The sequence below is a fragment of the Cygnus olor genome, chromosome 17 (genome assembly GCF_009769625.2).
Source record: "Cygnus olor isolate bCygOlo1 chromosome 17, bCygOlo1.pri.v2, whole genome shotgun sequence".
NCBI lineage: Eukaryota > Metazoa > Chordata > Aves > Anseriformes > Anatidae > Cygnus > Cygnus olor.
Window position 1 is genome coordinate 2,405,436 of NC_049185.1, and position 27,500 is coordinate 2,432,935.

The window sequence follows — 27,500 nt, forward strand, 5'->3', positions numbered from 1 at the left end:
CAAAGTATTTTATGTCTCTATTTCATATGATTAAATAACTGCTTTTAAGTGTATATTTGGGGGGTTTATGACCAGCATCTTTTTTTTTCTCACGTTCATCGTTACTGCTTACTGTTACTGCTCTAGTTACTACTGGACACTTATATAGCAAAAAAAAAAAAAAAAAGCAATGCTGTCATTAATTGTTCACTTGGACGAATCTTTGAGATCCATGCTTCTGCAATCATGCTTCCCCTTTCATAGGGAATTATACTTTGAATAACATGAGACTTGACTTAGCATGCAAGGGGTGGCTGATTTTTAAGGCCAACTCTACACATGAAGACTCTTTGCTGGGAAATTACCATTAGCTGGAGGCGGTTAAGCCTGCTGTCCTGAGACATGATGATGTGGCATTGAAGTGTGTGTATGTGCGGGGAGTTTATTACATTTTTTTGCTGTTATAGGTTATTTTCTTTAGGCATTTAATGTAAGCACTACAGACTTCCTTTGTTTTTGTAAAGTGTGCTGACAGTGAAAGACTTTCTCAGACAGCAAATCTTTCCTAGAGAAACACTTACTGAAATGCTTTTCTTTTCTGCCAGCACAAGATCCGTGTCTTTAGATCTCTCCTGGTTTAGCTTCCCAATTCAGTTAAAGATATCAGTATATTCAATTGAACTGGATTTTTTGCTTTAAATGAGAAATGCTGCTCTTAGAGTTTTCTTCAGCCTAGTTTTAATTTTTGAAAACCCTGCCGAATTTATACCAAAGAATTGGGAACATATTGGTACCTATGTTGTCTGTTGCCTGTTTCCTATCTATCTATACTAGATTTGCTAGTTTTAAATTACGTGTCATACAGTTTTTCTAAGCTTTGAAGAACGTGCTTTCCCACAACACTTCATATGATTATTTTTTAGTTATTCTCTAGCTACTGCTATAGAAATAAATGATTGAAAAACTTTGACGAATGGAGATGTATAATTCTTCTATCCCAGGAATGAAATAATATTTAGACATGAAATGTGCAGGGAAAGCTTGTGTAATGCTTGCCATTTGTAAACATATTGAAATATGAACCACTGGCAACAACCAGTTTTTCAAAATTTGCAAACCATAATATTTACCTTACTGAAAAAGAAGCCTTTCTAATAAATTTCTGTATGTGATCCCTTCAGGTTGTATGTTCAACTGCAAATATAAGGTACAAAAGCATATTTAAATTGTTTTAGCATATTGCTAGTGTGATTGATAGGTGCAGGTGGACTTAGGCAGTCATCAAGCACTTCTGTAACTTGTCAGCCTAAAATGATTATCGATCGCTTTGGATTCTCACTGCTCTCTTTAAAGCCACAGAACCTGCTAGAACCTGCTTTTTCTGTAAAGAACTTGTGCGTTTCTAACAGTATCACAGAAAGCAGACAACTTACTGCTCTGAATTTAGTCACATAGGAATATGTTTGCTGAAGAAAGGTTTTATGAGAGAGAGAACAGCAATTATCTAAGTGATCTGAAATAATGTTGTGGATCACGTGAAGAAAAAATGGTTCTTTAAGTTTTGGTTAGTATAAACTAAGAATGGCATATGAATTACAGGAAGTTATATTATGTCATTTGCATGCCAAAAATACATTATTCTTCATCATGAAATCTCAGAGAAATACAGTGTAGAAAATGTGTTATGAATCATCTTTGTTCAGGAAGAGGGGTTCAAAAAGAAAGCGATGGATCATTCAGCAAAAAGTAGCATGGAGCAGAAGGGATTCTGTCAAAGATGGGGCAGAATGTGTGTGTGTGGAGATCAGCATCGGTGAGACTGGGTAGTGATTGTGCTGTGACTCGTGGGAAAACAGGAAGTGGAGAAATTGCATGGAACTCTGAACCCAAAAACAACGGAGTTGATTTCAGTATGATGGAAAATCAGTTGTTTAATCTCTTAGATTGACAGTCTTCAAAGGTCGCTTTTAATTACATTTTAAGACACAATTATTAATTGTTGATATAATTATTTTCTAGGTGCTTGATGGATAAAAACTTTGTGAGAATTGGAAAATGGTTCATAAGACCCTATGACAAGGATGAGAAGCCTGTTAATAAAAGGTAAGGTGATCTATGTAACAAGTACTTTTCCTGTCAGTGTTGTATTTCACATACTGATAATTTGCTGCCTTCTGATGGTAGTTTTCCATTCCCTTTACCATATAACAAGGAAAAACACAGTCACTATTCACCTCAATAATTCACAGAAAATAATTAAGTAGTTTTGGTTTTGTTAGTGATGATAATTTGAGATAAGAAGGTGAGGATAGTATTTGTCCCATAAGTTTACAGAAAGGTCACACTTCTCGATAGGTTTTAAATAGCATGTCTGTTACTCATAAAACAGAATTCCGGATAGATATTTAAAAATCTTTTTTTGGAATTTCTGGACAATTAATCCCAACCTGAAATTTTAGGCAGTCAAATAAGTAGTCTGTAGATTTACTTATTTCTTTTATTTACAGTTTCCAGCCTTGATATGCAGCTTTCATTGATGAGGCAGGCTGACAAGTCGGACTTCTATGGCTGATTAATGTGCTGCTCTTGCAGCTACAGAAGCCTGGAAAGGGGTAACTGTCTCCACTTGCTCATTGTTATTTCCTCTCCTAGCTCTAAAGGTTACAATGTTCTCAGATCTTCTGGTACTTGCATTTATAGTCATCCGCTAAACAATTTCTGTCAAAAATAATCTGAGTTAAGCTGAAACACAGATTTTCTAACGGGAATCATTTTGACAGAACTGGGTTAGGAAGTGACTAAACATGCAGTTATGCTGGGAGATTTGAAGGTAATGAGCAAGTGGAGATGAAGTGGGGTGGCAACTTCTTCATCCAGTGTAGCTAGTCGCAGTGTGTGAGGGTAGCTGTAGGTACAGGTGGAGATCATTCTGTAGACCATACCATCTGCCTCTCATCTCTTTATCTCACTGCATTGTCTTACAACGGAACTGTCTTCTGTTACAGTGAAGTATTACAAACCATTGGCTTCATTCTGTAACAGACTTTGTGTTAACTGGATACATCTAAACAGAAGTTGTTCTTAAGATGCAATGTGGTAATTAAACATGAATTTGTCTTTCTAAAAACTGAAAGCATTAATTTAGCATATGAATATCTCTTTTGCACTACTTAAACCTTTTGTACCTTAGTAGGCTTACACTATATATATCCTTTGTGATTTCCCTTTTGACCTGAGTACAAGAAGCTGTTGAAAGGTCCAGTTTTATACATGCCTTTCTATGTCCTGGCTGTATGTAACCCCTCCTCGCTCATGTTTTCTGTTTTTTCTAATCGCACCAATATCTAGTTTAATTTTCTGGAAGATTAGTTCCCTAAAGTGGCGCCAGAAATGGTTTGGTACTAGATTCTGGAAAAGGGAGACAATTTCCTTCAGCAAAAGCTGTTCGCTCTAAGGCTGCAATGAAGTTGATAAAACAAATGCATTTGTGAATCTCGTATTTATTCCTGGTGTGCATCAATCTGAAAATTGAAGCGTCTGATACAGTAGACTGTCTGTCAAACAGCAGCAGCACTGGCATGGAAGGGATTATTACTTCAGAATTTTTGTACCTCGCAGGTTCTGTGTCTTATTTACATCTGTGAAACACCAGATCATTTGTAAGCCGGGTGATCTGTAGGGGATCGTTACATTTGTTTGTAAATGTATGTACAATACGCACATAAGTATATCTTCTCTGGAACATGGTACAAAAATGAATTAATATTGAACTTATAAACCATATTTGAATTATTACTGTATATAAAGGGACTTCTTATAGAATTTTAGGGCTGAAGGGTAGACTCTTGATTTGAAGAAGATATTGATTGTTGTTTTCTTCGTGAAGTAACTGTCACTATAGATCCTATGGATACATAACATTTTTAAGAGCATTTATTTAGCAATATAATTATGGCCTAATTTGGTGATTTTTCTGCTGTATCTGTATCTGAGTGATACATCTGAGATACATTTCTCATGTATCTGTAACTGAGTTGGCTAGTCTTACTGAAAGATGGCAGTAAAGACTGCAGAGGTTGGCAGTAGAGTCTGTTTCAGACAGTAGCAGCAAATATCAGAAGGCTTTGGGGAGTAATTTTTCCTGACTTTATTTAATCTCTTGTGCTTTTTTCCTCTCACTTGGTCTCGGTCTCTGTGCAGCACAATAAGTGATCTTTACACAAATTAACTTATTCACATTGGTTCCATATAAATTCTTTGTGAAACCTTGGTTCTAAGCAGCAGCTTGTAGTAGATAACACAATAAGGAGCAGTTGCAGGAAGAAGAAGCCAGCTGAAGGTCTCCAGGTATTTTAGCACTGTGGATAATGCCTTCATGACCACAAAAAAGTGATATGTGAAAACACAGTAGCAAAACCTATGTTAATATATAAAATACTAGAAATAAGTTACACCTATGTACATTAATTAAGTTGGTTTCTGAGAGCATGTAATCTACGTTGAAAATGAATGCAATATTGCCCTTGAAAGAGGGAAGAGATATACGTAAAAACATGCATATGTTTATATATATACGTTTATAGAATTAACATTTTTTTTCCCCTTCTTGAATGGACGAAAAAATGAGCAAATGTCAATCAGGCAAAGAAATACAAATGGTTCTGAAATCTGTTCTTATACTCATGGCAAAGATAGTCATCTCAGATTTTGAACAGCCTGAGTTCCTAACTTCATTTCAGGAATATACATGAAAAGTCTTGAGGTGGGCATAAGGAAACAGGGAAAGAGCAGAACTCATGCAGCTGGCTTTCAAGGAGTATCATTCAAGGAGTAATCATTCAGGGCTTGTGATTTTTGTGAATGGCATTAAAGGAAAAGGGCGAAGAAATCTGTGGTTTTGGAATGAAGTCAAAGATGAAGTGGAGCATGGCAGTGGCCGTGACCTGTGTAGTCCTGAGATGTGAAAAGGAGGTCTAAGAACAGCAGATGACCCTCTGAGAAGGTATGAGAACCAATATGCAAGATGAGTTTTTCTGCTCTTTTTCAGAAGTGAGGGAACAGCAGAGGGAGTTACAGATCCATATGCAATTGTTTTGCTTACAGTGGGAACCAGATGCTTTTGACAGGAAACTTAGTGCAGTGCTTGTGGGTTTTCTTTCCTGAGTTTCCTTTTTGTTGGTAGCATCATTTAATATTATGTGTCACTTCCTAAATGATACTACGTGTTTTATTGTCTGTTCTACAGCAGCATGTGTCTAAAATATGTTTCCAAGTGACTGCTGGAAAATACTGAACTTTACTTATCTTCACAACTTCCTAAAGGAGATGATATGTTTGTAATTTACAGAATTTGTCTGATACAAGGAATTGATAGTTCCTTGCACTGTGCGGTGAAAACTCATCTTCAGAGTCTATTCACAATCACTTCCAATTACTGTATTGGGGTTGTGGATTCTGAAACCGCTGCCAAAAAATTTTAAACGTGTTACTGACCAACAAAAAAAATTATACAACCACCTTATGCAAGGATCTTCACTAGTTATTTTAGTGTCTGTGTTATTGGTGTGTAGTAGAAAATTGAGAAAGAAAAAACAGTTTTTAGTGAATTGTATTAACAACATAAGTTAAGCTATTTTAAAATTGCTTAAGTAACTGATGGATCAACTCCTTTTCCCGAAGTCTGTTAGTTTTTCTTACTGTTAAGAGGAAAAAAGTTCCATCAGTGAAGTATTTTGAAGTCAAGTTTGTTTCTTTTCTCCTTACTAGGTGAGAGGTCTGAAAGCAATGATGTTTAGGTAGCCACGCTGTCCTCTGTGCAGGTGGAAGAGTGGAAGTGCAGTCAGGCTGCAATGAAAAATAGTTCTTTAATTTCAGTTTCAGAGCGGGTTTTTGATTTGTTACTGTCCCGTAAGACAGTTAACTGACATCCACGTGTGAATGCTCATAGAACTGTCTAAATTAGGAGCTCATGGTCAGTGTCTTAATAAATACACTATCCTAAGTCCCTTGTACCAGTTTAACAGAGTTCAGAGAGTACATCCATATCCATTTTGCTCAATAGCTGTGTTTGTCTCTTTGCAAGCATCAAAGTGGGGTGTTAACGAGTGCCATTGAAACCTGAAGACTGTAGACACCTTAAGCACAGCTTCCTCTTTGAGATCCTGGAAGTTTTCAATGACTTCAGTTTCCTAGGAGTAGTCAAAGGACTTATCCAAGGAATATCGGGATCAGTGATACCAACAATGACATTCAGCATTGCTTGCAAATAACATTGCAAGCTGCATTCTCTTTTCACCATGCTAGGAACGCCTGTCAGTCAGTATCTTCATCTGAAAACATCAGTTTTAGTGAGCCCTAGAGAAAAACTGCAGTGCTGTGCTGGGAGGAACTGGAAACCAGTGGAACTGGTGCTTGTCTAAGGTTGGAGCACCTTGTCTGAATCGGATACGGAGGCTTGGTTCTGGCACATGACGTTGCCCAGATTGTCTTTTGGCAAATGTTAACAAGGTGATTCATTAAATGATGACATAATTCAGTAAGAGCATGGTAAAACAAGTTTAACTGATCTAGTTAGATTTTTAATAGGATTTGAATTCCTCAGCTGAGAAATAGTAATTGATTGATTGTGCATGTGCAGTCTGCTCCAGTGCAATGACAGTGCTTCAATTAGAACTGGAGGGGTTTTTTACTTTCTTAAATTTGGCAAAACCAAGCCATTTAAACTGTTTTAATTCTATAATCTTATTTATGTACTTGTATTTTAACAGTGTTAAGAAAAGATTTGAGTAATGTGATTGTATGCATTTCTTGAAGATAGTGGTACTCCAGTAATACATCTTCACGGTGTAGCCAACAAACACTGTTGCGTCTGAGGAAAAGACAAGGAAGGAAAATAAAAATCAACCTGATTAATTCTAAATCAGGTATGATTATTGCTAATTTCTCAAATAAGTGAGAGAGAACTACTGGGTGGTAAGAAATACTACATATTTTCCAATAATTGTTCACACCCTTGAAAAATTAGGCTTTTCTATTTTGGTTCAAGAACAGGCTTACTTCCCAGACAAATGTTTTTGTACCTCCAAGGTTTAAATTCTGAAAAGTAATGGTAATCTTTTTTTCTCAGTCTTATGGTTTCAGCAAAATTCTTACACCAAACTTATATTGTGTGGTTTGTTTGTTTTTTAATTGTATTGGCAACCTCGTGTACTAAAGCTGACTTTATTTGTACTTACTCTGAAATATTGGGTAATGTGGCCATGGGAATGCAGTCTGCATTCATATTTTAGCAGAAGGAATAAGATATAGAATGTGAAGTACATGTTTTCGCATGCATTTTTCAGCAAAAGCTCTTATATCAATATGCTTATATTAATAAGGTTCTAAAACATTTTAATATATTTAAACTATATTGAAGTATATTATTCAAACAATTTATATGTTCAATAAATATTTTATATAGACAGTAAAACAAGTAATTAGGGATACTTAAGGATATAATTAAGATAATTTGGAAAAACAATATTCAAATAATAATCGCTAATTACTGTTATTTGTCGTGGATATATGCTGCTGGTAACCTTGGATTGTTTGTGTCAAATTGCAAGAATCTTGCATGTAAAATGTGATTGAAGGTGCTAGCACACTGTGCAGGAAAAAAGTGGTTTGGACTGTAAGCCTTCATGTGTTTTTATTACCAAGGTAATTCCTAGATAAGCTATAAATTTAGTTGTATTCTTTATTCAGTCTCCTGATACTTTTCATTTAATAATGAAAATAATAAAACAATGTTTTGAAAAAGGCAGTAAGAACTGTCACAGCGCATACTGTAAAATTTTCATTGAGTGTATTAAATACACTACCCAGCTTGCATTATCTCTACACTGCCGTGTGTTTTGGCGCGTAGCCACCTACATTGTTTTATGGCTGGCCTTCAGTAAATGAAACAAGAATCTAGAGCTGTGTACCTGTAGCAACCATTGCTGAGGACTGTGCTTTCTTCATAATGACCCAACCTTTTCGTCTTCCTCCCCTGGGGTAAGAGCAGGAAAAAACAGTGGCAAAACAACCTCAGGCACTGATTCTTCAGATTCGTTGACCCTTGCCAATCAAAATAAAGTCCTGGGAACAATAGAAAGACTCCCAACGTGGGGTCACTGGTAAGATGTCATAGAAGCAGTGCTTCTCGTATGCTGCCTGTATCCACTTCAGCTAATTCATGATGCTGGAGAATGTCTTACACAGTTGTTTGCTGGAAGCATGGAACTGAGCCAGGCAGCCAAGATAAAATGTAAGGGATGTTGATAAGTGTGCCGTTTGTTGCTCAGTTCTGCGATATTTTGCATTTTGCTGATAGATGTGAGTTTTAAATTCCATCTTTGCGAGTCCACCCTTGTCTTGATAGCAGGGCTTATATTATTGCAGTTGCCTCTTTGTGTGTATGCAGCGTTATCTCAAAATGAGACCTGCTTGCTTGCCAAATGAAATTTATTGTATTTGCACTATGTTTTGGAGCGCACTATAAGTTTTGGAGTGCCTGCCTATCTCTGGCAGAGTCAATATAAGATGTGGGTCCTGAATTCATGGAGCAATTCTAAAATATGGGCAGCTTGGTGTGAGGCAGGAGGCTGTGTGGCAGAGGGTGGCAGCCTGGCCTCCAGGAACCTTGGAAAAGGACATTTGTAATCTCCACTTTGGCTTCTGAGGATTTTCCAGCAAGGAAGCAAGGCGCTGCTGATAGACCTCTACCAGTTCAAAATGAAATGTTAGCAGAATTCTTACCCCTTTCTGCTTTGGGAAGGAAATACACCCTCTGGCCTCTAAAGGTAGCCTTTTTTCCTATTCTGTACTTGAGGGAGCTGAAATATTCAAGGTGGTGTCACTGAGTATCATGGAGCTTTCACAGATTTTATTTTGGTGAGGTGCCGGAAACTCTAGATAATTTTTTTCCCCACTGAAACACTCTGAATCCATGCATTTTCATAATGTGTTTATAACTACTGTTTCTGTATAGGGTTTTGAGAAAGCCAGGATATACAGAAGGTATGTGTTTTTCATGTGTATCTAATTGTACTGTTTAGGTCACCCGTTTCACCATTTTGGGGTACATGGTGAAATACACCTGTAGATAAAATGCAAATAAATTTTCTCTAGAATTTTATAGATAAAAGATCATTTTACTGGTGTAATGAATGCAAACAAATTTATATAAAACTGTTCTTCTCATCTCTAGCTGCTGCATTTTGCAAAACTTTCTCTTCCGGTACTTAATTGCAGGCAACATTTATTTTGTATACAAATATGTGCACATATAAGGTTACTGGAATGCCTACATGTACTCCAAATGTTTACATTATTTAATGTAATTGAAACACTATTTTTCACACTTGCCAATTTTTAAAAGATAATTATTTAAAGGGTTGACATATTTTGGAGTAGGGGTATACAAGTAGCACGTAGTTCAAGGAAATCATGGTTATGTATTTCTATTGTCGTCATCTTATTAGTCATTTATACTTATCTAGTGTAGAAATTACTTAGTAGCTTAACTGTTTTGAACTTCAATAATTATATATGAAGCCTGGCTTAATCAGGACTTGGTGACCAATTAGTGAAGTCCCACTAATGTGTAAGCTTCTTTTCTCATTATACACTCACTATTGGCACCGTATATAAAGGATAAACTAAGTGCCCCTGATGTGCTGTTAATTAGATTTGTCAGGACTCCCAGTTGTACTGTCTGCCAAACACAAGTGTTGTCACTTACTGTATCAGTAATGAATTGACTTAAGGGCTTTTGTAGATATTTAGAGGGCCTTAGTTTTGAATACTTATTCTGTTGCAACTCTAATTGTAGTTACAGCTACAGCTCTGCTTACTGTATTCCAAGATCTTTCACAAACAGAAGAGGTATCGGCTTTCTTGAACTTCTGAAAAATCAAGCTGTATTTTGTGCTTAAGCTGATTTATAATCCTTGTAGGCAGCAGGTGGTCTTTTAAGTTCTGGGAAAGCAGTGGCACTGTATAGGATTTGTTTTAAGTCCAATTCAGAAGTGAAATACACTTTGTGTTCCCAAATCAAATTGGTGCCTAAAGCCAGAAAATTGTTCAGTCTCTTCACAAATAGGAAAAAAAATTCAAATAAAGAAATTCCGTTGAATTATTTCAGTCAACAATACCACCTTTTTCATTTATTCTTCTGACATTTTTATGCCTCTTTAAAATTAACTAAACTCCCTTTGGAAACCAAGTTCTTTCAAGATTATCTAGGTTATTTATACTGAAAGTGTTTTCTGAGACTTACGTTCACCTAGATATTTTTCTGCTAACCTTTGATTTCTGAATACGTAGGCTATTTCAACTGCAGTGGGTTTGATTGTTTTTTCCCTTTTAATTCATGGGTAATCTTTTCTGCTAGCACATCTCCAGGCACTCATGACATTTTGCTTGTTTGTTTTAACTGGTTGCAATCTCAATTTCAGGCTCCTCTCTCCTCTTCTTCACCCAAATCTTTCTTTCCCAGCTTGGTTTCCTGATCATACCTTCAGGGATCTCTCCTGAATGTGAGCTGTAGCAGGTAGTGTGCCAGCGCAGTGTTCTGCGCATCTCTGTAGTCTGTAGAACAAGTATTTTAAAATACTGCACAATGTCATCTTTGTGCAATACCGCACTATCCGTCAGACATTGTGCAATCAGGTTGCTTGTTTAGGAAATCACTGGGAGATGTGATATAAATAGTCTGGTCTGTGACTGACGTTATATCAAAAAAGTTATGGAAATGCCTTTTTTTGAAATAATTGGCTGGAACCATTCATAAAGAAGAGAAAGCTGAATTACACTGTCTTCTGAATCCCTTTAATGTTTTGGCTTATTAAGCTTTCAGATTCAAGATAATAAAACACATTCAAAATAGCTCCTCTTTAGTTTTAATTTACTGCTAGTTTAGAGGATAGGGAACTTGAATGAACACTGTATCATAAATAATATAAATAAGGCTATGTAATTCTTCTGTGTAGGACTAGTAATATAAATAAAACTCTATTCTTCCTTTTAATAATGAACCAGTGAGCTGTAGGCCATGCTTTTCATGACTGAAATGAACATTACATAGGACCCATCAGCTGATGTACAGTAATTAGAGAAGATACATCTTAAAGTGTATCAGCATTAATGAACTCTGCTAGCTGCAACTTCCCTGACAAGTGAGTAAAGCAAAATAAGTCTTAATGTACATCTCCAGTTCATTGTTGAAAGTGCAGAACTAGTGCTTGCTGAGTGTCACCTTTTCCCACCTCTTGAGAATTTAGTCTATCCTTTCCCCAGGAAAACTGTCCTGTCCTGTTTGGAGTTTGTACTGTACACCTTGTTCCTTCAGTCTGAACTTCAGACAAGTAAGATGCGGTCTAAGTCCGAGGCAAGATGAAGAAAGAGCATGCGTGGAGTAGGTCATTTCTCAATCATAAATGCTGGACAATTTTCAAGTGCTCTTAGATAGGCAGAGAAGTGACTTTGTATGTTCCGAGTGCATACACTTGTCCAGGATTTCTCAACTTTATAAGTGAGCAAGGGGTGGATAAAATTTTTGAAAAGAAAAGTGGAGGTCATTGCTGTGTTTGGATTCCAGCTGACTTTTACTTCAGGTTGGATATATCCACCTGCATGGCATTCTTGCTTCTGACTTAAAGTGTATAGGCAGTCTTCTCTTTCACCGTCAGTCACAACAGATGCTATGTTTGTTTGTCTTTCCTGAAAATCAGTACGCATAAAAATACCCATACTAAGTACAGACTGCATTTAGTCTTACTGGACTTCACCCTGATAATAGATCTGAGAAAAAGAAATCACTAAGGAGAAAATCTCTTTTTGCTGGCAAAGGTAGCCAGCAAAGAGCTCATTTCGTCGAGTATTGACAAACTGATCTCTTTACCAATAAGATGCTTCATACTGCCATCTACTGACCTCACCTTCTGTTGTTCCAGCAGGGGATCCAGTTGTGGCTTGCGTTTGTGGTAATATGTGTGTTCCAAACTGCTTTGTTGTAGTTGTTCCTCTGCAGCTCTGTCATTATAACACTTGGATGTGGATGCTGTTTTTCAGGATTTAAAGTACTACTTTTGGAATACCTTCTGTCTGTTACAAAGCGTTTACATTAGGTAGGAAAAAGACACTCTAAATCCTAAAACTGTACTTGTGTGGAATTATTTCAGTTGATGTTTTGGTCAGAGTTCATCTGTGCAGGGAGTTACAGATAAAAGGTACTCTAATATCACATCACTTGTGTGGCAATGCCTTTTGATCCTCGGAAATTTGTAAGAAAACCAGTCATTCTTATGCATTATTGGATTTAGCAATGTCTCAGTGAACCTCTTCAGCATCTGGCTTTCAAGAGTTTTTCTTCCTGCAGAAGTCAACTTCCCCCTTCTTCCCCACCTCTTCTTCTTGGCTTGTGGTTCAAGTTCTCTGTGGATTTCTGAGAACCAGTTCAGGTTTGGACTGAGAAGCAGGTTTCTTAATTAAGCTATATTCTGTAACAATTGTCATCTTTAAGTTCCACGTAACTAGACAGACAAGCCAACGATAGCAGAATATTTAGGTACAGATTGAAACTTGCATGGAAAATGGTTATGCTCCCTTTATTTTCTGTTTTGTCAGTCAGAATGTCATGGTGACATTTGATTTTAAAATTTCCTCTTCCTCTGTTGGTGGGGAGCAGGCATTCCTGGAGACGTTCCCTGAGATTTTGTTTTTGTTTGGTGTTTTTTTCCTTTTTTTTTTTAATAAACCAAGCTTTAAAAATTACTTTGAGGGCTCTCAACTCTTTAATCTCTTCTTGGTACCAACTGTTAATGAGTAGAGGTACTGCAAGTGTTTTTTGTATGATGGTATCAATGCATTTAATTTTATAACTTCCATCTGTGGACTGGAAAGAATGCCCATTCAGGGTGATAGAGATCTGAAGAAAGATCATGAAAATGTATTCCTTCTTGCTGAGGGATCTGACAGTCTAATTTATGGAATTGGATGTCTAATGTATGGAATTATCTTATTAGTCTTCAGATTATGTAAAAACATCTGCATGCATACACACAGTTTTGCTTCAACTATACTTATGACCTGGTCTTTTGAATAACGGTTCTCTAGCATGGAGAGAGATAGTGGAATTATTTACTGTCCCACCCAATTCCTAGAAAAAGATTTAATTTAGGAAGGAGCAGAGATGTTGCCTGAAGTGTTTCAGATCGTCTGCTTTGGGCACAGTCATGAGACAGGCATGACATTTAACCAAGTAAGATAAAAAGCAGTATAATATAGACACTCTGGATGTTTCAGGGAGCTGTCTGCTATTATATGCTTTTAGTTTCTTAACTATGTCCAGATACACTTCTTGAATAATCCCTTAATGTAAAAATTGTCTCCAGCAGTGGTCAAAAGTGGAACAGCTTACGGAAAAGTATAAGGTCATGCCAAGAATACAGTGATTTTCTGTATTCTCGGTCAGCTTCCTGCTGATTTTGGCAATACAGCTTGACATATTTTTGTGTTTAATAACTGTTGGTGAATTTTTCTTATGTGAATCTGTTTAATTGAGTTTGAACCCACACAGAATTTTAGCATGTGCAGATATTTGTTGGTAATTAATACCATGGTTCATCCATGCAAAGAATGAGAAAAATTGTTTCTTGTTTTATTTTAATGTTCCGGTTTACTAGTGTAGCTTTGTCTTCCACTTCCAGCATTAAGTAGAAAATGTAACTATTTCCTTTTTTGTCTCAATCCTTTAGTTATTGCCTTCACAATGAAGACTCTTTATGTACTTTAATGTACATACTTCATGTACGGTTTCCGTATGAGTACCATTCTATACTTTTTTAATTAACTCCTCGTGCATTTCTTACTTCTACTGTCATTTCTTCAGGTTAAGGGGATTCAGAAATAAACCTGTTCATGTGTTTTACGGGCAATTGCTATTTTTCATGGGTTTATGGGCTATTGCAATGGTATCTTCTCTTTGTTCTTTATACACATCTGAATTCTGAGCGTTGTTGTATTTTTTTGTTTGATTAGGATTTTTTTGTTATTTCTAAACTGATACATCTCCGTAGAAATGTTTACTTTAGATCCAGTAAGTTCTTTCCTGGCCAGCAATATCTTGCTCAAAACCAGAATCCCTTAGAAAGAATATATGTTTTATTTTTCCCTCCTGCACCTTTACTTTGTTTTTCTAATGAATTTCATTTGTGAGTTTTCTCATCCTACCAGTAATGCCGGTGAAGGTGTTCTGTAGTTCTTTGCCTTGAGTTCTGTTTTTTCACATTTTTCAGTATCCTAGCAGTAGCAGAATGTTATTTCTTCTCTTCCTCATTTTATAGAGATTCTTGTAATTCTCATTGTTTAGCCCAAATAATTGTGACATTTCTTTTATATGGGAAGTTAAGTCAAGGAGTATGCCTAAATACTGTGAGGAAATCACAGGAACTTAAGTGACCTCAGGAGAGGTACTCAAGTAGCTATGGCGTTTGTATAAATGGAAGAACTAAAGAACTATCAAAAAATCAACAGAAGTATTACTGATGGAATTTAGGATAGAAAAAGGTTATTCTGAATGAAGGAGTTAAATATTTTAAAGCAGTGGATTGAAATTCCACTAGGCAATGGACTTAATTATCCCTACCCCATGCATCACTAGTACTTTTCTTTACAGGAGATAACGCTGATACCGTTAATGGGACTAAATTTATCTTTTCTAGTATGGTGAATGTTCATAATATGTATCAAAGCGTGCAGTATAGCAGGATTTTCTGTTGTACTTCATCTTTCTTAAGATGCATCTTTTCATTCTTGCAAAAACGTGAATGTTCACAATGGTGTCACACACTGGTAATTTCAGTTGTATTCTCATTTTCCCTTTATGTAGCATTTATGGTCTCTAAAGATGTATTTTGGATGTAAGTGACTATTACAAGAATATACAAAAAAAAAATTCCAAATTTTGAGTGACTGTTTTGTGTGAGTGAAGATGATTTACTTTGAGTTGAAAATAAACTAGTCAGCCCTTTCACAATATGTTGTCATAACAGATGTGGCAATAAGAGTGTTAGTTCAGTGATTTTTTTTAAGTTGAAAACTGTAAACCGCTGTTTTGAGACTGGACTGGGTTTAGTGGCATGTTTTTTTGTGAAAGTACTCTTGATTTATGTATTTGTTTTTAAGAACAGCTTCATACACAGCAGCTTTGTCCTTTATACAGCACTAGAGAAAAAATCCAACATTCCTGGAGAACAGATGGACCAATAAACTCTTCACCAACCCCTGATACTTATTTTAGAATCTATTTATGGTGTGGTGCAATCAACAGCAACAGAAATTTAAAAGTAGTGTTGCTTTACCTTAGACGCTTGAATTCTTTCTGACAGCAGAGATGGCTGCTAGGAGGTGTGCTCCCTCCCTCCCTGTCTTGTTGCTGATTTCTCTAATACAGCTGAGTGTACAATTTCCCTGATGCAAAACTGAGGATGTTGAACCTAAGAAAACTTGGTTTCTATCACCTTTTTAAAAATATTATTTCTTTAAATGAGTAGTGCTTTCTTCACTTTGTCAGGTTAAGAGTTTTGAGGTACAGTTGCTACACAGTTCAAACATTTCAGATGTGTTTTAGAGGATTAAACATTACATTTTTAATGAAGAAGTTGATCATTTGAAGAAATACTCTTGACTAAATTCTTTTTAAAATAGCGGGGTTTTCCCGAAATCTTAATGAACAGTTGGAATCACAACTGAAGTCAAGTGCTTAGACAGTTTGCAGTGCTGCAGTAATTTCACCTGTCTGTGCTCTTTGCAGATGTATACCTTACTGAAGTTCCAGTACTTTGTTTCAGAAAGTATTAACTTAATTTTATTGATGTGATTTTACCGTTAAGCTTTTAAATATTATTACTGCTTATAAAAGTCTCTATAAATGCCAGTCAGATTAATTTTTATGTACTGCATAGGTAGCATATTAAAGCAAATAGATTAAAGCAATTTATAGGAAATAGTACACTGGAAATGTAAACATATATTAAGTGAGAAAAAGATGTGGTTGCTTCGACACATGGAACAACTAGAAGATCAGAGCGGGTCGGCCTGATTTATTAAACAGTCAGATGGCACTGCAAAATAATAAGTCATCATCCTGCCAACAGTAAGCAGGTCACAGCTGAACTGTGCAAAAGACTCAGTTCTTTTTTCCTGGTCCTAAGTCTGTAAGATATTTTTTTCTTTCAGTTAACCTTGAGAAACTTGTTTTGGGGGGCAGTTGATTACATTTATGTGATTTAATACACAAGTAGCTACTTGTAGGGCCTTCAGACATGTTTAGACTCCTATTTCATGTTTGTTTCAGCTGGAGTTGGGCAAAAATGGGTTCTTTAAGATTCTGCCCGATGTCATCATCTTCTGTCTTAAAGCAATTCTGAAAATCTTTTAAAACCTCGCTCCAAAGTTAGTAGGCGGTGTAAGTCCCCCATTCAGAACTGAGCGAAGGATACTAATCCAGCCAAGGTTTTGTGAGGTTTAATATTTTAAATACCTGTGTGTTTTTCAAAATGGGACTTCTGTAAAGACTTTAATTCTGTCACTTACTCCTCTTGGATTTCTTTCACAGTCAGCTTCTCAAACGATTCCTGTCACATGAGGAAAGGTCTTCTGCTGTTCTTGAGGATGATGATATAAATAAATATTTATTAACATCTTTAATTATTGGCAGAATCATTTAACTTCGCATTCATATGGTTGTATACGCGCATATGTGCCTAATTTAAAATGCAATTTTTGTGCATGTTTCCATCAGTGTACTAGAGCATGTAGTCTGAGCTAAGAAGAAAACAAAACCCAAACCCTCAGCTGATACAGTGCTCTTCATGGCTGTCTTTGTTTTGAAACAATTCTGGAGCATCTGTCATTGTTTCACACAATTTCCTGTAAAGCTGCCTGTGGCAGTTGCACTCATTCTTTATTACCCAAGGGCTTTGCTAGCTATAAAATAATGTATCTGAGTACCTAATAGCCTAATATTCAGCCTTCCCTGGAGAAGTGGGAGTGGAAAGCTGTTTTTACTTTCCTTTTTGCTGACTGTGCAAAGCTGACCCTTGGCGAGAAGCTTTTATCTGCATTGTCCATGAAGTAGAAGGGATTTCCTATGCTAATGGCTCTTCTAGCTACTGGATGGCTCCTTCTATGTCCCAAAGAATGGCACTGATCAAATTAAACTTCTGCCTTAATACAGATGACACATCTGCATGTGATTAGCTTTCTTAGCAACCCATTGGACTTTTGCTTTGCTTGTTTATTAGTCTAAAATGCACTGCAGAAATGGGACCAAAATGATGTCTAGCCACTGCTTGTGGGACCATTCCAGTATATACACACGTTATGCCTTTGTATGCATCTATAGACAGATACCTATTGCCACTATTCCTTGTAGCTATTTTCCTAGGGAAAACATTTTTCAGGTATTTTTTTAGTAAGAAAAATGAAATGCTTAGACACAGCTGCTCTTCTGTGTTGTAGTTGAATATATGAATGTTATGAATGTTTTTTCTATGGATTTTTTTCTGTAAAAAACTAAATAACAGCAGTTGCAATCAATTTAAAATTCCTAAGCCAAACAGCATTGCTTGAAGATCAAGATGTGGTAAACACTTCACAATTATTTGATTTTGCACACGAACAGTTCCACCAGGGTTACTTACCAAGTCATGTAAAGGTATGTTTGAGGAATTAAATGAGGCTTGCACATGTCAGTGCTGGAAAACCCCAACCATAGACCTAGTCTGCCTATATGCAGTGCCATATGCACTAGTCTGCCTATAACTTAATTTTAAAAAATCTGTCCTAAAATATTTAGAATCATAGAATAAAGGAACACTTAACCGGAAAGGTGTTAGATATTTTTATGCTTAATGTTTAGATATTTTTCTTTAAATTAGTTACTTGCCAATTAAATATTTAGTATACAGTTGATTTATCATGGGGTAGGTCTTGTGAATAACAAAAAGTGAAATAAACTAATGAGAGCAATGGTCAGGGAACATAAGTTGGGGGGGATTTCTCACAGTGAGGATAAACTTAGCACACGTCTGTATTGTAGAAGGTAAAAGTATGTGAACTAGAGTAAATAATGAAGTGAGAATGCATCTTTAATACTTCAGTTACATTACAACATGTAAAAAATATTGTCTGATGCGTGCTGGTTTTAATAGTATTCTGACTCCTTCATCTGCAGTTTGATTGCTTCACGTTCTTAAAAAACACTTGAGCTGCACATAATTTCAGAGCATCACATTCCATTGAAGCCATTGTAACCACATGATTGTTTAAAGTTATGTCCTTACTTCCTTGTCTGGCTGAATTAGGATACAGTCTTCATTTCTACATTCCTAACTCATGAACGGCTTCAAAGAGATTCTTTTCCCAGCCGAGTAGCTGCCAGTGATGCTTTGTGATCTGAATGTGAAATTGAAATCTCCATTTTAAATTGAGTTTGGGGGCTATTTCCTAAAGTAGATGTTAGCTATGTTTGGACTATAAAATTGTCTGATACACTGAAAAGTCTCGACTGGCACATCAGTTCTGGACTTTCCATTTGCAAAGCTGTCCAGCTATCCTGAGAATGTATTAATAAAACCCCTCTGTATGGACCAACACACATGAAACCAGGATTTTTATACTTGTGCAGCAGTATCTTCTGCTAGATCCTTTGAATTCACATGTTTTTGCGATAAATTCATTTATCGTCTACTTGTCATGAACCTATAAAATCTTGAAACTTCTCCAGTGTGACATTAGGTTCTGAAGCGTACTGTGTGTTTGCCTGTATTTACGCACAGGACGAAAGGCATCTGCTTTCCTTCCCCACCCCTCTACGTGAACCTTTAGGTTTGGTACAAGTGATCATTTCAGATCAATAATGTGTGTGGATGTGTATTCCTGTACGTGTTAAAAAATATCTTGATTTCCTCATCATTATTTTATTCTTTCTGTTTTTCTAATTAAAATTCTATTTTGTTGGATTGTTTTGTTGGCAAAATGCACACAGTATGATTTGTGTTTCAAGAAACGCTTCAAAAATGTAGTCATATTTTTAGGAGCCTAATTTTAGGTTTGAGTTCTGTGGCCAGTGATTTATAATTTAATATTTAGATTTTTCTTGTTTGCAACTTGATCTGTTCTAGGCTTCATAGTAGATTGCAGCTTTTTTTAGACTCATTTAAAATGTCTTCCTGATAAAGCATTGCCTTTCAGCAGTAGCATTATGAAAACATTTCCTAATGGTTGAAAAATGTTAGCTGAGCTGTTCCACCCAGATCATTTTAATATTGGGAGAGTGTTTGTTGTAGAAAGTAAGAAAGGAATGCAGGTGGTCTGATTCCTTTCCAATGAACTAAGTTATTCTCATGCAGAATTCCTGTTTTATGTCTGCATCTTCAAAAGCAGGTATACTACAGTATTACTTTTTCATTTGCCAAAATCCCATTCTGCAAGGCTAATCAGTTAAAATGCAGCAACCACCTTACTGTCTCAGTCTGAAATGACGAAAGAAGAAACAGCTGAATCGATATATTAACAAAATAAAAGGCTGCACTACTGTAGTGACCTCTGTAAGAGGTGGTACGTTGACCACCTCCACTTGCTGGGCTCATCTGTGCAATAATTTGCCCATACGTGTAAAACTAAAAACTGAAAGATAAAATAGGCTGGGAGTTCTCTGCTGACTTTGTAGTGCCCTCTCTAGCCTTGAGTAGCTCGAGGCTCTGTGTGGAAGCCAGCGCTGGGAAATAATGCCACTCGATAGCTGGAGCTGGTTGGTTTAGTTCAGTGATCAAACAACTGGTTCTGACAAGGTGTATTTGTTGTTAAAATCCGTGGTTTTTTTCCTCACCTCTGTCAGGAGGAGCTTGTTACAGAAAACCTGCCTGAAGGAGAATAATAGCCATAGTTGAAACAGAAACTTCCCACTGGCGTGGTGTGGCAGGCAGTGCAACCACCCGAGTGCTGTGAGTTGACAAGGGTTAAGGCTTGCAGGGAGTCCTGCTGCAGTCATCTTGGATGGCAGGAATTACAGTGAAGTTTTTCTCTTGTCAAGAGTTTTCAGTGAAGCCAAATCCCATAAAGTGGTTGAATTCAACTTTTTTTTGAACATCTGTGTATGTTTTTACTCAGATTTTTTTTCTGCTGCAAATCTACTTAAAGTTTTGAAATTGAATATGGACTCTAACAAAAGAATTAATATTTTCCCAGGTTTATACTGTTTTTTATCATTTTTTTTAAACCAAAAAAACCAAAGGACTGTGCTGTGAGATATAGGGCGGGAATGCAGGAAGTGTAATCTACTAAATCTTTTTCTGACCACCCCTAATGCCTCTATGCTATTAGCCTTTTTTGACCAAGACCACTTAATTCTGTAAGAGAAGAAAGGATGGTTCTTTCTTGTGTGTTACACAACACAAAGGTAATACACAGTTGTTGTAAAAAGACTATCAGAATGAAGTGTAATAATCTTCTACCCCTTCCTCTGGAACAAAAAGGGTCAAGTCATGTTAGTGTTTAAACCTAGCTACTGGTACTGCAGAGCAGTAACTCCAGGAGTCTACAACTTACACGGGGCTTGGGGCTTGTGTGTGCCTCCACAGTGCCACACGTGGTTCCTGCAGCGCAGTGTTGCAATCAGTGCTGACAAGGAAAGGAATCGTAGACCAACCAGTTTCTACAAGTGACCTAAATAATTCTTTGTTCCTCAACTCAGCTATGTGTTACTTATTGCACGTGCAACATTTAATAGGATCAGATAATATTGAAGGCTCGTGTTTCTCATAATTATCTGTTTAACCTTGTGATTGAGGGTAATGTATCTTCTCCATCTGTTACTCATACAGCAGAAGTAGAACTAGTTTGTTTGGAGGCTGTTGGCTTAAATGCTGATGAATAACTGTGAGAAGCCATGAATAATGCAATTAACTGACTTCGAATCATTCTTAAAGGTAAATATGGTTATTGATGCAGGCCACCAGTATGACTTCTAGGCCAGGAAATTTCAAAGCTTTATTAATTCTGATAGATGTTTTGCAATCATTGTGTGAAGGAATTTTGTAGATACAGTTTCAACTTCCATGTTCTGAAACTCATCACTGCACTTCACACTAATGAGCAGACTGGGGAAAGAAGCCAAGAAATTAATGGACCATAGAAGCTAAATTACCCTTTCAACCCTGAAGGAGGTCTTCTCTCATACTCAGCTCATGAATTGATCCTAACACAAGGAAAACAGAACCTGCTAAAGCCATTTGATGGCAGTGTCTTGCCTTGGTACTAAATCTACATAGTTCTTACAAAACCAGACCATGCTTTGTTTCTAAATAATTTTCTTATATATAGATTTCTTTCACACTTTTGCATGTAATAAAATTTGCCCTCTATCTGAACTGATTTTTTGTCTGCTCTTTCGAATTGCTGTGGTTGCTGGAAAATTGAAATCCTTTCTGCTTTATGAAGAAAGGTTTAGAAATGGAAATTTTAGGGGTAGCTTGGATCAGCATTGCATGGCTTGTGATTAGTCTTTGTTAGGTTATGGAAGAACAAATTGCAAGGAAAATCATAGTTAACTACAAAGTTCTCATGAGAGACGTTTAGGTGCTTTAAGAATCTTGGCATTGTTTGCTTAAGAAAAAAATAAAGCAGTATGGGATCCAGTCTGTAATTAGTTTCATATGGTTTAATTCTTTGGCAACAACTGTAGTGTGTACACTGTACCCAAACAGGGTTATACATTACTTCTTACCTAGGCATCAGAAGTTAGCTACAACGCTGGCTGTTACTTGCTACAAGGTGGTGTTTTTATAGTCACTGCCAGTGTTCCTAGTACCAGGCATTTCTTTCGTTACATGTCTTGCTCCAGTAATTTTGTGCTGCAAAAAGTTGTTCTCCTCCTCCCCAAATGTAGACAGACATGGTGTTTTACAGCTGGCTACAGTTTTGGTTTTTCACTTAGATGACCTTATGCTTACAGTTCACATATACTCTATATGATAATTATATGGGTACTTTTATGGACTGTTTTTAATAGATAAGTATGGATGTCTCGTTTCCAGTAGTCGCTACATGTGAATTAGTGATAAAGATTGACTTTTTCAGTCTGTGTATGTCAGAATTCCTGCCTCTAAATATTGACCATAGTGACTGAACAGCTACAACTACTGGAAGGTCTTCCTCTACTTTGTATGTGAAGAAATGAACCAACAAACCTGCCCCATCCTACTACAGCTTAAATTTACAAGAATTATTTTTATTAAAATGGCTTAAAGCACTTCTGAATAGAAATAATTCATGCTAGCAGAAGGTAGTGCTTTGCTTATGTAGATTCATCTGTGGTGGGGCCATTGCCAGCATCGTTACGTCTGTGAGGAGCGGGGGTGATTGGAGCTTCCCTCTTCATACCAGCAAATGCTTTGATGTGTTGGCTGTGTCCCACTTGTATTTTACACCTGAAAATCATATCGAAGTGTTCCATGCTCTTTTCAGCTTAAGATAAGCAATTGCATTTATTCTCTTGGTTCTTCTGTTTCTTCTTTTTTCCCCCCCCAGGAAGAAATCAGTGAAATGGATCAGAACTGACTAAATGTCTTGAATGAGACGAGCTGTATCCATTTCTTAACTTTTTTTATGACTTTAATAGGAGTACCATAACAAACAGCTTCTGCTTAATCACACACAGTCTTCCACCAAGTCTGAAGTAAGAAGAGCACGATGCTCCTTCCCTATCCATGAAACCTCTCGCAGAAGGGCCCGCACCACATTCGCTTGGCAGTTGGAAGCTGCTGCAGAGCTGCCAACCCCTCCAGCTCCCGCGGCACTGCTGCTGGCAGGAAGCAGCAGCAGAATTAGCCAGAATTTTCCATACCGGGCTCTCATTTTGAAACTGACTGCTTGTGTGACAAAAATAATTGTCATGTATGAATATGAATTACATTTGCGAATATATATTTACATTTTTATCATTGAAATGTTTCTTCCTCTGAGCAGATACTTGTTGAAAGCTATATTTATGTAAAATACAAATGTGCAGCTTTTTGCATAATGTTACAAATTTTTGAGGAATGCATGCACACTGACAAAACAAATTGTCTCATTACCGATACTCATGGCAAGTTGCTCCATGTCTAAACATAAAATGTTCACAATTTTTGTCATGTACTTAGTATTGGCCAGTGGAACAAATAATCTAACACTTCAAATGTTAATTTTAAACTTCATTTTAGGACAGATATTCTTCTGTATTCCAGAGAAGCCTTTACATTTTCTCTGAAAGCCTCTCGTAACTAAACTAACGGTGTCTTAAAGATGGAGAAAGGCTACAGGATGCGTAGGAAATGCAGGGCCTCGGAGCCTTACAGAGCAGGCAAGTGCCAAGGAGCCACAAAATCACTTATGTCCTGTTAGCTCCACTGCTTGGTGGAGGGGAGGAGGGGGGTGTGCATGTGTTTGGGTTTTCTTCGTTTATTTGGTTTTTTTTGGGGGGTGTTACTTGAAGATTGAGAAACTCCTATTGAATTGTGTTGCTGGTAATTGCAGGAAGATAGCATTTAATAACTTAAACCTGGTGGTGGGTTGGGCTTCAGTCAGGTGATTGAGACATGCCACAAGATCTGCTCCTTTCAGCATCATAACTGTTCTGCTCTTTTTTTTTATGGGCTTTATGAAGTTGCTGAATAAGCTTCATTTCTTAGAGAGATGTAGATGTAGTTGGGTTAAGTTCAATCCTAAAGCCTGTGTGACTGGGTTGGATCAAAAGGATCAAAAGTTACAATGATGAGAACATAAATACCTTCCCTGCCTCTGGTCTCTTGATTGTATTGTCATCCAGGGCACCCTTCAGGTCTCCCCTTTCTCTCATTAAATTGTCAGTCCTCTGGTTTTGCAGAAATTTTTCAAATTCATTCATTCATATATTTTGTATTTTCTGTCTTGAGTGGAAATGTGATCCTTGTGGAATCCTACAGTAATTAGAAACGAACATTAAGAGTCATTACATCAGTACAATGTACAGTTCCAATGCTTTTTCAACATTGCTCATGTGCTTTCTTTAAACTGATTGGCCTATGGCATCTTATCTTAATCTGCAGTAGAATTATTATTCTTTATTCTTCCCTTCTGTCAATTTATTGCTGTTAAGGAACAATTTATTACAGTTAAGGAAGTGCATGAAGTTACTAATAATTGTAAGTGTCAGTTCTCTGTTCTCTGTGAAGAGATGTAATCTTGGAATATATCAGAATAAAATAGATTTTCCTGCTACACACCAACTTAGGGTATTCTAAAAGTTTTATTTAAAGTCATGATGGGATTACTGGGCCATAGAAAGTTATTTTAAGAGCAATTTTTAATTCTTTTACTCCTATGTAGCTTCAAGTTCAGAAAGGGAATTTCTTAAGTGACATGAGAGGTATTACAATGGAATTGTTTTTCATCTCCTTTGTCAGAAAGGAAGGTGGTGTTACCACGTATATGCTTAGTTTAGTCTGTTCTTATCGGAGAGTTAATGAAAGAAGACAGAAATGTATGAATGCTGTGTCTAACAAGCTGAGTTCTCAGCAGGAATGCAGCAAAATCTTTTATAGCTTCTGACATCCTATCTGTTTGCTGCTCCTGGACATAAAGTACCCCTGTGATTTTCATTGCAAATACATTACCAATAATCAGTCAATCCACTTTGAATCTGCATTCATAATACTCATACTTACAAATACTACCCCAAAACATGCCTACTAGTGTTACCCCTGTGATGAAAGACAGCACGTTTTCAATCTAGCAGTGAATGAGACTGCAAACACCAGCATTTTCTCTGAACTCCAGAGTTCCCTGGCACCAAAATGAAGGCACTTGGGCATGAGATACCTTCGTTCTGAGCCCTGTGACAGTGGGGTGACTCTTGGGGGTGGGCAGGGTGAGGTGCCCCAGTCCCTGGGCAGTGCTGGAGAGGGCCAAATATGGAGGTGTCTGAGCAGTGGTGTCCTTGGGGGAGGCGTCACCCCTGTCCTCTTGTGTTTTGGATTTAAATTCTGGAGGGAAATGCAAGGGAGGACTTGCCTTTTGGTAGGTAAGGGTGATTCCCCAGGGCAATCCTGGCATTCCTGTGACAGCAAGGCCCCAAACATTTTTAGGGCATAATGAAGACACTCAGTATTTTTTTGTGCATCGTGTCTGTTGCTGCCTTTAACAAATGCTATCTCTGAATCTCACAACCCTCTGTAACACCTGAAACCAGTCTGTTTACAGTGGGATTTTTGAATAGGTCACTAACCACCAGCAAAGAAGGCCTGTGTCTTTCTAATAGTTAAACCAGGTGGGTAGCCTGCATATTGAGAAAAATCATACGTGCTAAAGGAGAAGGTGAAATAACTGCATACATTCTCTGTTCCTTTCAGTCATTTTCAGTGTTGGTGTTACCAAGCTGTTCCACACGCAAGACCCCACATTAAGCTCTCCACTGTGCCTTTCCTCTTTGCTCTTCTGCTCACACATATTTACGTGCCCTTTCTCTACAACACTTGAATGCATCTCATGCACTAGTTTATTGTGCTCGAAGAAAGGAGCTTGATAAAGGTATACGTGCAGACAGGTATTGAAGTGTGTGATGGAAACCTGACATCTCTGCGGGAACAGCGTTAAGATTATGCAGGCTATTGTGCTCACATCTTCAAAAGCCTTCTTGCGTGCCTTGTTTTCCCTGATAGAAATCAGGTTGGTGAGCAACCCCACCATTTATCAGAATATTTTCAAAAGGAAATGACTGCCTGCTTTGTAGGGTGTAGAAACACCACATCGCAGAGACTCCGCCTGTCTTCAGATGTCAGGATGAAGAAAGAGCAGTTCGGTGTTACCAAGAAACTTCTATTTTCTGCTGTTAGCTCTTTTTCCACCGGGGCAGAGGGCAGGATAGAGGTTATAGCTACTGGGATGCGGTGGTTCTGGACAGCTCGGGGTTGATAGGCAGCACTAAAGAGCAAACTGAGGGCTTGGTGAGGCTGCATGTTGCATACAGTGATTGTCTGCACCACCGAGAAACAGCTGTGCCAACACAAAGACAGGAGTCTGAGGAGGCAGCAGAGGCTCTGGCTGATGTTGTGGCAGAATTTCCTGGTAGTGATGACATTTGACCATTTCTTTAAGTACCTTGGGTTGTTTCCAGTTGTCAGCTCTTTACAGCACTAGTTCTTTTCCATGGTAATATAGGTGCTGGGAATGCTCACAGGAGTGATTCCTGGCCCATTCCAGGAATCCTGACCAGCCAGCAAAGAAAAAATATTTTCAAGCTGTTTTGCTCATTCTGAGCTACAGTGAAACAGCAAGTAACAGTGGTATAAAGCATGTTGAGTCGGCCACAGCCTGGGTACTGCTGAGCAGACAAACCTGTGTTAGGCAAAGTTACGTCAGGTTATTTGGGAGGGCCAGTGGGGATCAATGCAAGGATTCCTGGGGAGCAAAGGTTCTGCATCTGGTAATCTCAGCATCGCTTCTTTGTAAATAAACCGCGTGCGCTTTTATAGGGGATGGCGCATTGCTTTGTAGGACTTGCAAAAGCTAGAAGCTTGAAAAGCAGGAGTAGAGGAAATAATAGAGGTATAACTCCTTTTCTTTTGGTTCCCTTTTATTAATTCTGTTAGGAGACATTTTCTGTAAAGTAGACTGAAAAAAATTGGATCGTGAAGCCACAAATTATAGGAGGATATCAGCGTGATTTCAGTCTCACTCATTTCCCTTCTCCCACGTTTACTGGTAACACCTGTGTTTTCTCTGTTTCTGGATTCTTCAGGAATAGGATGGCAATGGTAATAGCTCTAGCAAGGACTTTAGTTGAAACGTTCAGAAGTTTTGGCAGGCTGTCAAGTTGTACTTTGCGGGGGGGGGAGCAGGAAGGTGGAAAGAAGAACCAGAACTGGGAAGCCATTATTTATTTTTTCTTCACCCTGTAATTCAGTCAAAATTCAGCAGTATTTAATTGAACGCGTGAAGAGAAAGTTTCTGACCTTGAGGAAAATCCTGCCAAATTTCAGTGACTTGTTGGAAATAATGAAGTCTTTGGGGTTTTCAGAAAGCTTTCATGAACTTTGTACAATCTAAACACTTCATAGGTATGCGTCAGTCTAGCTGCTTTTCCTTCCAACAGCGCATGCAGACAGCTTGCGGAGTTCAGCTGTTCCCGTGGTCTGGATTTCCTTTCAGTGCTTTACCTGGCCAGGCTGGTTTGGAGATCAGGGCACGCTGCATCTTTTTTCCTAGTGTGCTGCTGATCTGTGGGCTTGTGTTGTCTGCTGGAGCTCAGAATTACCCCTGTGTACATCTCTGCACACAGGGCCTGGATACAAGCAAGAGCAGCACGCCTTCTGCAGGGGAATTAGCAGCCTAAGCTAGCTCTTAGCTGTTGTAACTCTGCTTCCACGCCTGGATTGTAGTCATTCTGAACAACGTTGTTCCGCACTTGCAAGCAA

General features: G+C 37.7%; 1 protein-coding gene across 4 annotated transcripts in view; it reads left to right on the plus strand.

The window, feature by feature from the left end:
• MED13L (mediator complex subunit 13L) overlaps positions 1 to 27,500 on the plus strand; it is a 190,815-nt gene that overhangs the window by 95,437 nt on the left and 67,878 nt on the right. For all 4 annotated transcript variants that reach the window (XM_040576501.1, XM_040576503.1, XM_040576504.1 and 1 more), the window contains one exon: positions 1,999 to 2,082. In XM_040576501.1, the coding sequence (XP_040432435.1) occupies positions 1,999 to 2,082 (84 nt within the window). The remainder of the gene's footprint in view (positions 1 to 1,998; positions 2,083 to 27,500) is intronic.